We start from the raw sequence: 12,496 nt of genomic DNA on the forward strand, positions 1-12,496 counted from the left end.
ACTCCAATGCATGCAGAAACTAATGAGTAGAACCGTATCTAATATCTTAGTTATTCATAGACAAAACGGGGGAGATGTTGGGAAGGTAGAATTAGAAAGAAATTATAAATGTGACTTTGTAGCCAGAAAGGCTAAGGAAGAAATACAAATGATAGCACGGTTTGAATAATTCAAAGAAACCAACCGGGCTGGTATGCCAGAACACATTCTTTCCTGCAATAAAACCAAGCTGAGACCCCTCATCCCAGCCTTATAAGGAAAGGTCTGAAGGACCCTGAGATAACTAAAAATATGCAAAAATAGCGATTTCTATAGGTTGTACACAAATGTTACTAAATTAGTATACTTAGAAAGATTGGTTAGTTAAGGAATAGAATATTCAAAGGTATAGGTTATATAAGTAGTGGTATAGAAGAGCTCGGTCTCTTTTTTTGCTCTCTTTTTACTCTTTCACTCTCTTTTCACTCTCTTTTTTTGCTCTTTTTTTGCTCTCTTTTTGCTCTCTCTTTTGCTCTCTTTTTTCCGGGCTCTCTTCTCTTTTTCACTCTCTTTTCACTCTCTTTTTTCTGTCTTGCTTGCTCTTTTTTCTGTCTCTCTACCTCTCTACCCCACGCCCTGAAATAAACTTCTAACACTTAACTCGATTATAGAGGTCTTTGCCGTGTCTCTGACCGTCCCCAGAAAGCGTCTCCTACAGGTTTTGGTTTTGTTTTTACCTTCCCCTTGGTTAGCAGGGTCACCCAGTTATGGTCCTTTCCAACTAAAGGGACACACAAGCTCTATTAGGCTAGTATTTGGACCAGTAGAAGCTACAAAGAAAGCTATAAGCCTGGAAGAGGTCAGAAAAATATACAGTGTAGTAGCAGAACTTCTTTCTTAAGTTAGTAATATAAGCAGAGATCCAGAGTGGGGAGAAACTAAGGGGTGTTATGAGCAGGACATGAGCCTTGAGATTCTGTTCTCTTTGAATTGCATGCTGGAGACATAATTATAACACTTGAAGAAATTAGTAATTAACAGGAAAGTTCTTTCTGGGCCAATATCGTACCTGTGACAGAGGCTAGTAAATACAGAGGGTAAGAATAATAGCTGATAATCTCATCAAAGTGGTCCTCTAGATTTTAGTGCTTTATAGGCCAGAGACTCGTTGAGTCAGAGGGGATGTTGTAGGACAAGGATGAAATCGGGAGCTGCTAATGGGTTTTTCTTCTTTGTGTAGCAGTTGCTTTCCCAAGACAAAACATTTTTCATGTTTTTGGATTTGCTTTAGCATTACAAATCAAAATCTTGAGGAATAGGTGAGTGGGAGCAGTAGATGGACAAATGAGTGATGAACACGTTGCTACATGGGCTGTATCCCTGTCATAGTGGAGAATTCCATTAATATGTGGTTAGCTCTCTTCAGTGTGTGCCTGTAAAATGCTGCTGGAAAACATGCATGAAATGGAACAAACTGCCCACCAGCAAAGCCAGTGAACTCAGTACTCTTCCCTGCAGAGATGAAGGTAATACATGTGGAACAGAGGGAATGGCAAGTTGTATAAATGATGAGATAAAAAAGAATCGTAGGTCTTCAGGGCTAGGCTAAGACATTCTTATACATAATATCTGAGCTTAAAGACGCTGTGAAACAATTATTTCAATTTCACCATTATATTTTTAGACACCATCATTTTTTCAGACTTAACCTGTGACCTGGAGTCACTGTGATTAAGGCAGAAAAAAATGCCAGTCAATGAGAAAAAGGGTTGCCAGAGTTCACAGAGATCTTTCAGAGCCCTTCACCTTCAAGGACTTTCCTCTGTCTCTGTGAGTAATGATGTGTGTATTTGGCCATGATGAGCACAGCATATTCTCCATATTGGAATTATATTAATTTCCTAGACACAGTGAGTCCTGAACTACAAATGGAGGACTGCAGGCATAGCCAACAGAAATGAGGCATAGATGGAAAAGCCATAATGACTGATTTTCAGTCATGAAGTTATACCAGGATAACAAAGAGAAATGTCATCACTTGCAACACAACCTAGTGAAAGGAAAACATATTACATGAAAGAAAAAGCATCCCTTCAGGATTGTGACAAGATTTTGAAAACATGGGGTTACACATGAACACAGCTGGCACAAACATTTTTGTTGTGCATGTTGTATATGTTAATAATTTTAATCCAATTAAAAATAATTATCTGATGCAAATATAATGGTTTTTGTATATCAGCTCGATGTCCAGAATTTAACATGAAGCAAGCACTAGAGACAGAAAATAAAGGGTGAATGGGAAGCAAACACTGGAAACAGTAGGATAGAAAATAAAGGGTCTTCAGTTCATTGCTGGAACATTCCTGTGAAAATTTGTCAGTGATACAATATTTTTAGAGTCAAACGTAGCCAGGTTTAAGGAAAACAAACGTTTCCTTTTGATCTGAGGTGAACATTTGGGCATAGTTTTCCTCACGCTTCATGGTATAGAAGATAAATACGACCCTAAGGTCGTGAAACTGACCAAAGAAACCTTAAGTTTATGTTAAGAAACCTTAAGTTAATGATGGTCCTCATTATATGGAATGCCTAAATGCAACCTCAGAAGTAACAATCCATGGTCAGCACGGCCATAACGACCGTGCGCGGCGCCCGAAAGACATCCACGGCCCTGCGCAAGGACACTGCCGCCCCATCAGGGAAAAAAATGTGTTTCTACATTAACACCGCGACCACAGGAGAGCGAGCGAGCAGGGAAAAGCGTTTGAGGGAAGCCGAGAGGCTGCGGAAGAGCGAGCGAGGCGCGGGGGGCAGAGGCGGAGGCGGGAGCGGAGCCGGCGGCGGGGCCCGGGCAGGAGGCGGCCAAAGGGGCGGAGGCGCAGGCCCGGCCCCGCCCGCCGAGCCCGGCCCTGCTCCCAACCAGGTCCGACCACAGCGCATAAAGGCGGCGGCGGGGGCGGCGCTGCCTCACAGCGGCACCAGCACCAGCAGCGGCTTCATCATGTCCGGTCGGGGCAAGGGCGGCAAGGGGCTCGGCAAGGGAGGCGCCAAGCGGCACCGCAAGGTGCTGCGCGACAACATCCAGGGCATCACCAAGCCGGCCATCCGCCGCCTGGCTCGGCGCGGCGGCGTCAAGCGCATCTCGGGGCTCATCTACGAGGAGACGCGCGGCGTGCTCAAGGTGTTCCTGGAGAACGTGATCCGTGACGCCGTCACCTACACGGAGCACGCCAAGAGGAAGACGGTCACCGCCATGGACGTGGTCTACGCCCTCAAGCGCCAGGGCCGCACTCTGTACGGCTTCGGCGGCTAAAGCCGAACCATCGGCTCGTACCGGACCATCTGGACAAGAACCCAAAGGCTCTTTTAAGAGCCACCCACATATTCCTTTAAAAGAGCTTAATTGCTGTGTTTTTAGGTTTGTTTATCGGTGCTTTTCGTATCGCTTCCGAGCAGGACGGGCTTGCTGTTCCTCAGCGCCCTTTCGGAAAGGGAAAAATACACAGGGTCAGAGTAAGTTATCCCATACACATGAAAATTCATAGAAATTTATATACACCATTTATGCGCCGCGGTATCGTTTTCTTTGTTTGAAAAGAGTCGGAGATACAACTGTAGGGGCCTAGAGCAAAACTGAGGAGGAGGTTCCTCGCTCTCCTTCACTGGCAGCCGCGGTAGCGCAGGGATACGGCCAGAGAAGGGACAGAAGGAGCTTGGGTGGGTTCAGCACACGGACATTTCCGAACCCCGCGCAGGCCACGATTGGCTCCGGGACGTTCCGCGCTCTCCTCCGCGTTCGGCTCCTTCCACCGCAGCTCCCCCAGCGCCGGCAACAGAGCGCTCCCACCACCCAGCCTGGCCCAGGACGGTAACGGAGCCCAGCAGAACCGGCTCGGGTTGCCCACAGCAACCACACACCAAATCACACGAGCTCCCCAAGACAAACACAAGCGCCTTTCCCCTCCCTACCGCCCAGCAACCGCTCTTGTAGCGTCTCCAGCTCTTTCTCGAGGTCGTGGGTGGCTCTGAAAAGAGCCTTTGGGTTTCGCTTCTGGGCACGGGGCGATTCCCCCGCCCGCTTTACTTGCTCTTGGCCTTGTGACTCTCAGTCTTCTTGGGCAGCAGCACGGCCTGGATGTTGGGCAGCACGCCGCCCTGCGCGATGGTCACCTTGCCCAGCAGCTTGTTGAGCTCCTCGTCGTTGCGGATGGCGAGCTGCAGGTGGCGGGGGATGATGCGCGTCTTCTTGTTGTCGCGGGCCGCGTTGCCCGCCAGCTCCAGGATCTCGGCCGTCAGGTACTCCAGCACGGCCGCCAGGTACACCGGGGCGCCGGCGCCCACGCGCTCCGCGTAGTTGCCCTTGCGCAGCAGCCGGTGCACGCGGCCCACGGGGAACTGCAGCCCGGCCCGCGACGAGCGCGACTTGGCCTTGGCGCGCGCCTTCCCGCCCTGCTTCCCGCGCCCGGACATCTCGCCTCGCTCGCTCGCTCGCTGCAAACACAAACCGCACGCAGCTCACTGACCGCCCTCAGGCCGCCGCCCTTATATCCCCTCCCTTCGCGCCGACACCGCCTCCTGATAGGCCGAGGAGCCCATCGGGGCACGCGCGGCCCAATGGCGCAGCGAATCTCGCGCTGACCAATCGCGAGGAGCGCAGCGCCGACAGGCTCCGCCCTCGCTCTCCCCGCGGCCAATGACGGGCAGGGACGGCCGCGCCTCGGCTCCCGGCCCCGCCCACCAGGACCGGTCGCTCCCCCGCAGCCGCCGCCCTCGCCGCTGCTGCCCGGACCGGCGGGGCCGCGATGCCCCGTTCCGCACCGTGTTTGCTCTCTCCTGTGTCTTATTATGCTTTTAAAGGCCGCCGGGCTGCACGGTGCGGATCGCCACGGCCGAGCAGAGGAAATAGAGGAGGAAAAAGCCGGGAGTTCTCAGTGTGCGAGAGAAGGGGGACGGGTGGGACACTCAGGGACTGACAAGCCAGCAGTTCCTTCCCATGTTTTTAGCGGGACGTTATTTAAACAGGTGTTCTTCACTTAAAACCTAAAATGCATCTAAACCTTTGGTTACAAGCTTTTACTCCTAGCCATACCCCTTTGTTCCAGGACGACTTGAAAAAGTATACAGATCAGTGACCCATTAATAATACCCAACCCCTAAAGGGTTTTCATTCTTGGACTGATGTTACTTAATATCCCTTGTTATTTTTGTATCTTAAGTAGAAATATTTAAATACGATTTATTTCTCGTTACACTTTACACATTTCTCTCATACTTCTACGTATCTAAACTAAAATATTAAGTACTACACAGGGAATATATGTCCTTACTATCCCTAAAAAAATATATCCTGTATAATAATAGCATAGTTTTCACATTTAAAAAGTGATAAAGTGACTTATCGAGGTAGATGTAATTATAAGCTTTCATAATATAAAAAAGCAATAAGCTTTACATGGTTTAACGGTGATTTTAAATTTTGTCAGATAATAACAAGCCTAAGTCTTAGCGGCTGAGCAAGCAGTTACAATATACGTTATGGTTTTATACAAGAACACCAAGCATTCAGTCAGAAGAAAGGTTGAAAAGGATTAGCGGCATCTCACAAGGGCGGGAACTTTAAAATTTGAATCCACCAATGAAACTGAGCCCGTTCCCGTCAGCCTATCAGAGAAGGCACCGGTGCTATAAATACTCCCCGAACACACGCAGGGTATTACTGCTGTTGGTGGCGCTTATCTGAGAGCTTGCCTCAGGAGCGATGGCGCGCACGAAGCAGACGGCGCGTAAGTCGACGGGCGGGAAGGCGCCCCGCAAGCAGCTGGCCACCAAGGCTGCCCGCAAGAGCGCGCCGGCCACGGGCGGCGTCAAGAAGCCGCACCGCTACCGGCCCGGCACGGTGGCGCTGCGCGAGATCCGGCGCTACCAGAAGTCCACGGAGCTGCTGATCCGCAAGCTGCCCTTCCAGCGCCTGGTGCGCGAGATCGCGCAGGACTTCAAGACCGACCTGCGCTTCCAGAGCTCGGCCGTCATGGCGCTGCAGGAGGCCAGCGAGGCTTACCTGGTGGGGCTCTTCGAGGACACCAACCTGTGCGCCATCCACGCCAAGCGCGTCACCATCATGCCCAAGGACATCCAGCTGGCCCGCCGCATCCGCGGAGAGCGCGCATAAGCTTTTGTTCGAACGCTACCATCTGTTTTAAAGTATTTTAACGAACACAAAGGCTCTTTTAAGAGCCACCACATGCACAATAAAAAGAGCTGTAACACTAATATATTTGCAATAGGTTTCAAGGGACACTAAAGAACTAAACTGAATAGATGAAAACTAATGGGGTGGACATAGTATAGCTGTTTGTATACTTTAACCATAGGGTATAAATGAAAGAAAGGGTTATGCTTTTCCAATTCGTGGAAATATATTATTCTTTCTAAGCTGGAAAAAAGGATCGAAATAGTGTAAGGGGCGGACGAAATATCGGAGGAGAAATCTCCACCGTGAAACAGAAATATCTATTTCTTTCTCATACCCTGTCTCCCACCCGTCCCCCTTTTCCCGCACACTGAGAACTCCCGGCTGTTTCTCCTCTATTTCCTCTGGTCGGCCGTGGCGATCCGCACCGTGCAGCCCGGCGGCCTTTAAAAGCATAATAAGACACAGGAGAGAGCAAACACGGTGCGGGACGGGGCATCGCGGCCCCGCCGGTCCGGGCAGCAGCGGCGAGGGCGGCGGCTGCGGGGGAGCGACCGGTCCTGGTGGGCGGGGCCGGGAGCCGAGGCGCGGCCGTCCCTGCCCGTCATTGGCCGCGGGGAGAGCGAGGGTGGAGCCTGTGGGCGCTGCGCCCCTCGCGATTGGTCAGCGCGAGATTCGCTGCGCCATTGGGCCGCGCGTGCCCCGATGGGCTCCTCGGCCTATCAGGAGGCGGTGTCGGCGCGAAGGGAGGGGATATAAGGGCGGCGGCCTGAGGGCGGTCAGTGAGCTGCGTGCAGTTTGTACTTGCAGCGAGCGAGCGAGCGAGGCGAGATGTCCGGGCGCGGGAAGCAGGGCGGGAAGGCGCGCGCCAAGGCCAAGTCGCGCTCGTCGCGGGCCGGGCTGCAGTTCCCCGTGGGCCGCGTGCACCGGCTGCTGCGCAAGGGCAACTACGCGGAGCGCGTGGGCGCCGGCGCCCCGGTGTACCTGGCGGCCGTGCTGGAGTACCTGACGGCCGAGATCCTGGAGCTGGCGGGCAACGCGGCCCGCGACAACAAGAAGACGCGCATCATCCCCCGCCACCTGCAGCTCGCCATCCGCAACGACGAGGAGCTCAACAAGCTGCTGGGCAAGGTGACCATCGCGCAGGGCGGCGTGCTGCCCAACATCCAGGCCGTGCTGCTGCCCAAGAAGACTGAGAGTCACAAGGCCAAGAGCAAGTAAAGCGGGCGGGGGAATCGCCCCGTGCCCAGAAGCGAAACCCAAAGGCTCTTTTCAGAGCCACCCACGACCTCGAGAAAGAGCTGGAGACGCTACAGAGCGGGTACTGGGCGGTAGGGAGGGGAAAGGCGCTTGTGTTTGTCTTGGGGAGCTCGTGTGATTTGGTGTGTGGTTGCTGCGGGCAAGCCGAGCCGGTTCTGCTGGGCTCCGTTACCGTCCTGGGCCAGGCTCGGTGGTGGGAGCGCTCTGTTGCCGGCGCTGGGGGAGCTGCTGTGGAAGGAGCCGAGCGCGGAACGTCCCGGAGCCAATCGTGGCCTGCGCGGGCTTTTGGGCACCTCGCAGTGATGAACCCACCCAACACCCCTCCCTCTCCTCCCTCCCTCCCCTCCCTCCCTTCGCTTCCCTGGTCACAGCTCTGCGCTATCCCGGCCACCCGCGAGGGAATGCGTGGTCTCCTCCACAGCTTTGCTTATGGTATTCTCGGTTCTTTTCAGACAAGGGCGAGAAATAAAGAAAACGCTACTGCAGCACATTATTGGTGTATATAAATTTCCCTGAATTTTGGCATGGGCGGGATAGCTTAATCGTTGGCCCTGTGCGGATTTTTCCCTCCTCTCCAAAAGGGCGCTGAGGAACAGCAGCCCGACCTACCCGAAACACTGCAGTGAGAGGGAATCAGGAACGAAACTACAAACAACCGAATCTAAAAACAGCAATTGAGCTCTTTTAAAGAATAAGTGGGTGGCTCTTAAAAGAGCCTTTGGGTTCTTGTCCAGATGGTCCGGTACGAGCCGATGGTTCGGCTTTAGCCGCCGAAGCCGTACAGAGTGCGGCCCTGGCGCTTGAGGGCGTAGACCACGTCCATGGCGGTGACCGTCTTCCTCTTGGCGTGCTCCGTGTAGGTGACGGCGTCACGGATCACGTTCTCCAGGAACACCTTGAGCACGCCGCGCGTCTCCTCGTAGATGAGCCCCGAGATGCGCTTGACGCCGCCGCGCCGAGCCAGGCGGCGGATGGCCGGCTTGGTGATGCCCTGGATGTTGTCGCGCAGCACCTTGCGGTGCCGCTTGGCGCCTCCCTTGCCGAGCCCCTTGCCGCCCTTGCCTCGACCGGACATGATGGAGCCGCTGCTGGTGCCGCTGTGAGGCAGCGCCGCCCCCGCCGCCGCCTTTATGCGCTGTGGTCGGACCTGGTTGGGAGCAGGGCCGGGCTCGGCGGGCGGGGCCGGGCCTGCGCCTCCGCCCCTTTGGCCGCCTCCTGCCCGGGCCCCGCCGCCGGCTCCGCTCCCGCCTCCGCCTCTGCCCCCCGCGCCTCGCTCGCTCTTCCGCAGCCTCTCGGCTTCCCTCAAACGCTTTTCCCTGCTTCTTCCCCTCCTGGGGGCGGCCACCCCTCACCTGTCCATAAAGTTTTGAGCAGGTCCCCGCGGTCGAGTCGATGTGGGCTGGGTGTATCCAGTTTTCCTCCTCGGGCTGCAGCCCTTCCTCTGTGCTTGGGCCGGCTGTGCCGACTCCGTGAGCCTTTAGCGTGTGTTGGTGCTGCGCTCTCCCATTGCAATGTACCCGAGAAGCGTTAGAAGTTGATTTCCTGAACCTCTCCTTATTCTCTCCTACTACCTGATGCCCCTCATGCCATTTTCTTCTAACCTTGTCACATCACTTTTTCTACCAGACGGCACAACTGTTTGAAAAATATTTGTCTTCTTATTGTTGTTGGTCTGTCGGATTTACAACGAATATTTTTTACCTTACTAGGTTGTTTTACCTAAAGAACAATTTTCTTTTTTGCCTGTGAAATCTGGGTATAAATAGCCTATTTATTTTGTGTACTATTTTTTTCCAAGAGTGGATACTGATGTCATGATTTGATTTTGTTTCATTTCCCTTTGTGAGTAGCACTAAATCCTCTTAATCCCTTGTTCTTGTTTTGCTGGGTACCGTATACTGGGAACCTCTATGACAGTACTTTTGAAGAAACTTAACCTGGTACAGTGAAAATAATTGACAGAAATGTGTATGTCCAATTCATTAGCCTTTATCCTTTTTTTAGATAAGGGTTTTGGGTCTACATATGCACTGGAACCATTTTAAACATCATTTCATGTGAATGCATCAACATATCCTAGAATAACAAATAATTTATAAAGCCTCACTCTAACCTTGGCAAGTATTCTGTCAATTAGTCAAGAAAATTCTGAAGGAATTTTCTCTTAATTTATTTTGTGGGGTGTTTTGTTTTTCTGAAGGGTTTGGCAGTGTTTGGTTTTTTACGTGGTTTATTTTTGGCTTGGTTTGGGGTTTTTTTATCATTTCAGAAAATCAACATGAAAATATTATTTTATGTGGAATTTATTTTGTTTTGTGTGTTAAGAATAATAAGTTGATTTCTCTGTATTTCAAAAGTGAGGACCAGCACTGAATACATAAAATGTAATCATGTCAGCTGTAAACTGAATCCCAACAGAAGGAAACAGCAGAAATCGCTGTGAAATGGCTGCTCAGGCCTTTCTATGCTCATAAATGTTTATAGATATGTAGAACCTTATAAAGAAAGGTTTTCAAGCTCACTCTATTTTTATTTAGCACTTTCTTGAATAATATTTTCATTTACTTATGGGCCATCTGGTTTTCTTCCCCCTTTTTATGTACTTCGTTGCATGCTGGAGAATCCACCTGACAATCTTCTTTCATGTGCAAGGGTTAAAATCTTCACAAAGCTGCAAAGAAGCAGGGACCCAGTTTTCCCTGAATTGTGCTTATTTACTCAAAATTCCAGGTGCTGAAGGCTAGATTAATGTTCTCTTGGAAGTTTTGCTTCATTCATCTGCAATTTACAGCATTAGGTTAAAAATAAATATTCCTCTTTTGTGAATGCTCAGCAAAGAGATTTTAATGCAGCAGTATTAAGATAAAAGGAACATCAGAAATAAAGGAGGAATGTCTTTTTTTTATATGGGAAAATTGATATTCTAAGTTAGTTTACCAGAAACAGTAAGGGAAAAAAGTCCTGTATGTTTTAATGTTACAATGCAAGATACATTTTGCTAAAACTACACCATTGGTTTAATAAATTTTGAAACATTCCATTCAATGCAGAAAGACCTGGAGTGTGGTCTAAAGTAACCCCCAGAGTCTTGTCTGTTACACAGTAATACAAATTCAGTTCACTGGTATCAATGGAGCTGGGGAGCTTCATAAACTGATATTGCCATACAGAAGAAAAGAAAAAAAATCTACACAGGTTACAAATTTCGTGAACATCCTTGACTTCCCTCACTACACTGTATGAAAACTTTGTCTGCTTGTGCAGATACATACAATCCATCTGTATTTCTGCATGCTGAGCAAGAGGATTTCTGTCATCTCAAAAGCATTAGTGGACAAAGGTTGAAAAACAGTGATAGTTTCCATCTGTATTTGAATGGTGTGAAATTTAATTTCTGTGATTTAGAAATTATTTTATTTCCTGAAAATCAGGCATGTTCAATTGCATGTGAAAAAAATAAATAAATTTATATGTCTATCAAATGTGGAATATAGACTTATTTAACATTCTGAAGTACATATCTCACCATGAGCCTTGGCCTATACCAGAAATTATCGGATTAATAAAATAAGATTGCACTACCTGTGAGCTCTGAGTCTCACCATTATGGAAGCCACAACACTTAGTGAAGAATTTGAGTGCTATACCTTTAGGGTGGGGTAATGAAAATACCAAATCAACATTTATTACCAGACACTATGACTTTACTAGTCATTTAGAAAAATAAATGTCAGTAGGCACAGAGGCTATCACTCTTTTAAGCAGAAGGAGCAAGGATTCATTTTTTATTTTACATTAGAACATCTGTGCTAGGCATCAACTTTGAAATTTGTTTTCCTGTGTTTTAATGCCAATCATTTGTTACTACCTCCCCTATTCATCTTTGGAACAGGACCAAGGGTAGATGTCTAATTTCTGTAAGCACTCTGCATAAAGTTGAATTATTTTACAGCCTGTGTGGGATTTTGATGCAGAATATGAGCCCACTTCACAACGCTTCTTTTTTCTTTTTTCTGTTTTCCCTCTATTATCCTTCAAAAAGAATTCTGAGTACAATCTCTGTAAAGGTCTGTGCTAATTAATAAATATGCTCTTTCCCTGGAAGGAAAGCAGTGATATTTTACTAAAATATTTCAGTGTTTCTATTGACTATCACTGATTTTAAAAATGTGGGGAAGGTGAACAGAGTGATGATACCCAAATGCAGCTTCTACGTGAAAAATGATAGAGCATCAAAGCCTTGGGAAATTTTTCTGTTGTACATATGTAAATGCACCAACTTTCTGTGTTGAGCACAAGTTCCTTTTTTGGGGTTCCTTTTATAGTGGCTGAAAAAATAAATGTTATTCTACAGTGGCTGAGAAATTAAAACCCATTTACTGGGTTAGAATACAAATATTTGTAGGACTCCAGGCTGTTATGCTTGAATTTCCAAAAGCAAAACACAGCTGAAGAAAAAAGTCAGGCAAATTATCTCTGACTTGCATCAGTACTCATGTCTGCCCTTCCTGTCTTCCAGTTTATGCCCACTTTTGTTTTGGTCTCCACTGAATAGGAGTTCATCATGGATCATTTCCTAGGAGCATCCACTGCCCCATCCTATCAATCTCTCACAGAGGGTAGAGATTATCTCCAAGGCTCAGTGATATCTTACATGAAGGAAAGATAAGCTTGAGAGACTAGAATCAAATCTCTAAACACCTTCCAGTTTCTAAGTAAATCCATATACAATCAAAATAATGAAAATAAACAGAAATACTAATGTCCTGTTTATATTTTGAAGAATCTCAGAATTCCTTTCTGCCATAAAGAAGTAGGAAGAAATAAAAGGATTACCAAGCCTTTCAAGGACTGATAAAGATGACAATTTCTTGTACAAGCCCAGGGAGTTGACAGAAAGCTGCCACTAAATGTAAATACCTTGACACAAACTAACCACTTACATGCAAATATCAAGGGACTAGAGATCTATGAATTTTAGCACTGGTGCCTCTGGGAGGTTTTGAACTCTAACCTTGACTATGTGGTTATTACTAGTAGTTTTGAAAAAAAAAATTCTCAGCA

The 12,496-nt window shown here is 48.5% G+C and overlaps 5 protein-coding genes across 5 annotated transcripts; 3 read left to right on the top strand and 2 right to left on the bottom strand.

Moving 5' to 3' along the window:
- Window positions 1-2,969: 2,969 nt before the first annotated feature.
- On the top strand, window positions 2,970-3,400 carry LOC147653564 (histone H4). The gene has a single exon (XM_086887667.1). It carries the CDS (start codon window positions 2,984-2,986, stop codon window positions 3,293-3,295), a length of 312 nt encoding a protein of 103 aa, XP_086743793.1. The 5' UTR covers window positions 2,970-2,983; the 3' UTR covers window positions 3,296-3,400.
- A 601-nt stretch (window positions 3,401-4,001) lies between these two features.
- LOC147653565 (histone H2A type 2-C) lies at window positions 4,002-4,452 on the bottom strand. The gene has a single exon (XM_086887666.1). The coding sequence runs from the start codon at window positions 4,450-4,452 to the stop codon at window positions 4,063-4,065; it is 390 nt and encodes a 129-aa protein (XP_086743792.1). The 3' UTR covers window positions 4,002-4,062.
- A 1,288-nt stretch (window positions 4,453-5,740) lies between these two features.
- LOC111930761 (histone H3) lies at window positions 5,741-6,254 on the top strand. The gene has a single exon (XM_086887665.1). The coding sequence runs from the start codon at window positions 5,741-5,743 to the stop codon at window positions 6,149-6,151; it is 411 nt and encodes a 136-aa protein (XP_086743791.1). The 3' UTR covers window positions 6,152-6,254.
- A 720-nt stretch (window positions 6,255-6,974) lies between these two features.
- LOC147653566 (histone H2A type 2-C) lies at window positions 6,975-9,538 on the top strand. Its single transcript, XM_086887668.1, has one exon. It carries the CDS (start codon window positions 7,004-7,006, stop codon window positions 7,391-7,393), a length of 390 nt encoding a protein of 129 aa, XP_086743794.1. The 5' UTR covers window positions 6,975-7,003; the 3' UTR covers window positions 7,394-9,538.
- On the bottom strand, window positions 8,093-8,507 carry LOC111930721 (histone H4). Its single transcript, XM_023928879.2, has one exon. The coding sequence runs from the start codon at window positions 8,505-8,507 to the stop codon at window positions 8,196-8,198; it is 312 nt and encodes a 103-aa protein (XP_023784647.1). The 3' UTR covers window positions 8,093-8,195.
- Window positions 9,539-12,496: the final 2,958 nt, after the last annotated feature.

Source organism: Cyanistes caeruleus, chromosome 4 (assembly GCF_971803275.1).
Source record: "Cyanistes caeruleus chromosome 4, bCyaCae1.hap1.1, whole genome shotgun sequence".
Classification (NCBI taxonomy): Eukaryota; Metazoa; Chordata; class Aves; order Passeriformes; family Paridae; genus Cyanistes; species Cyanistes caeruleus.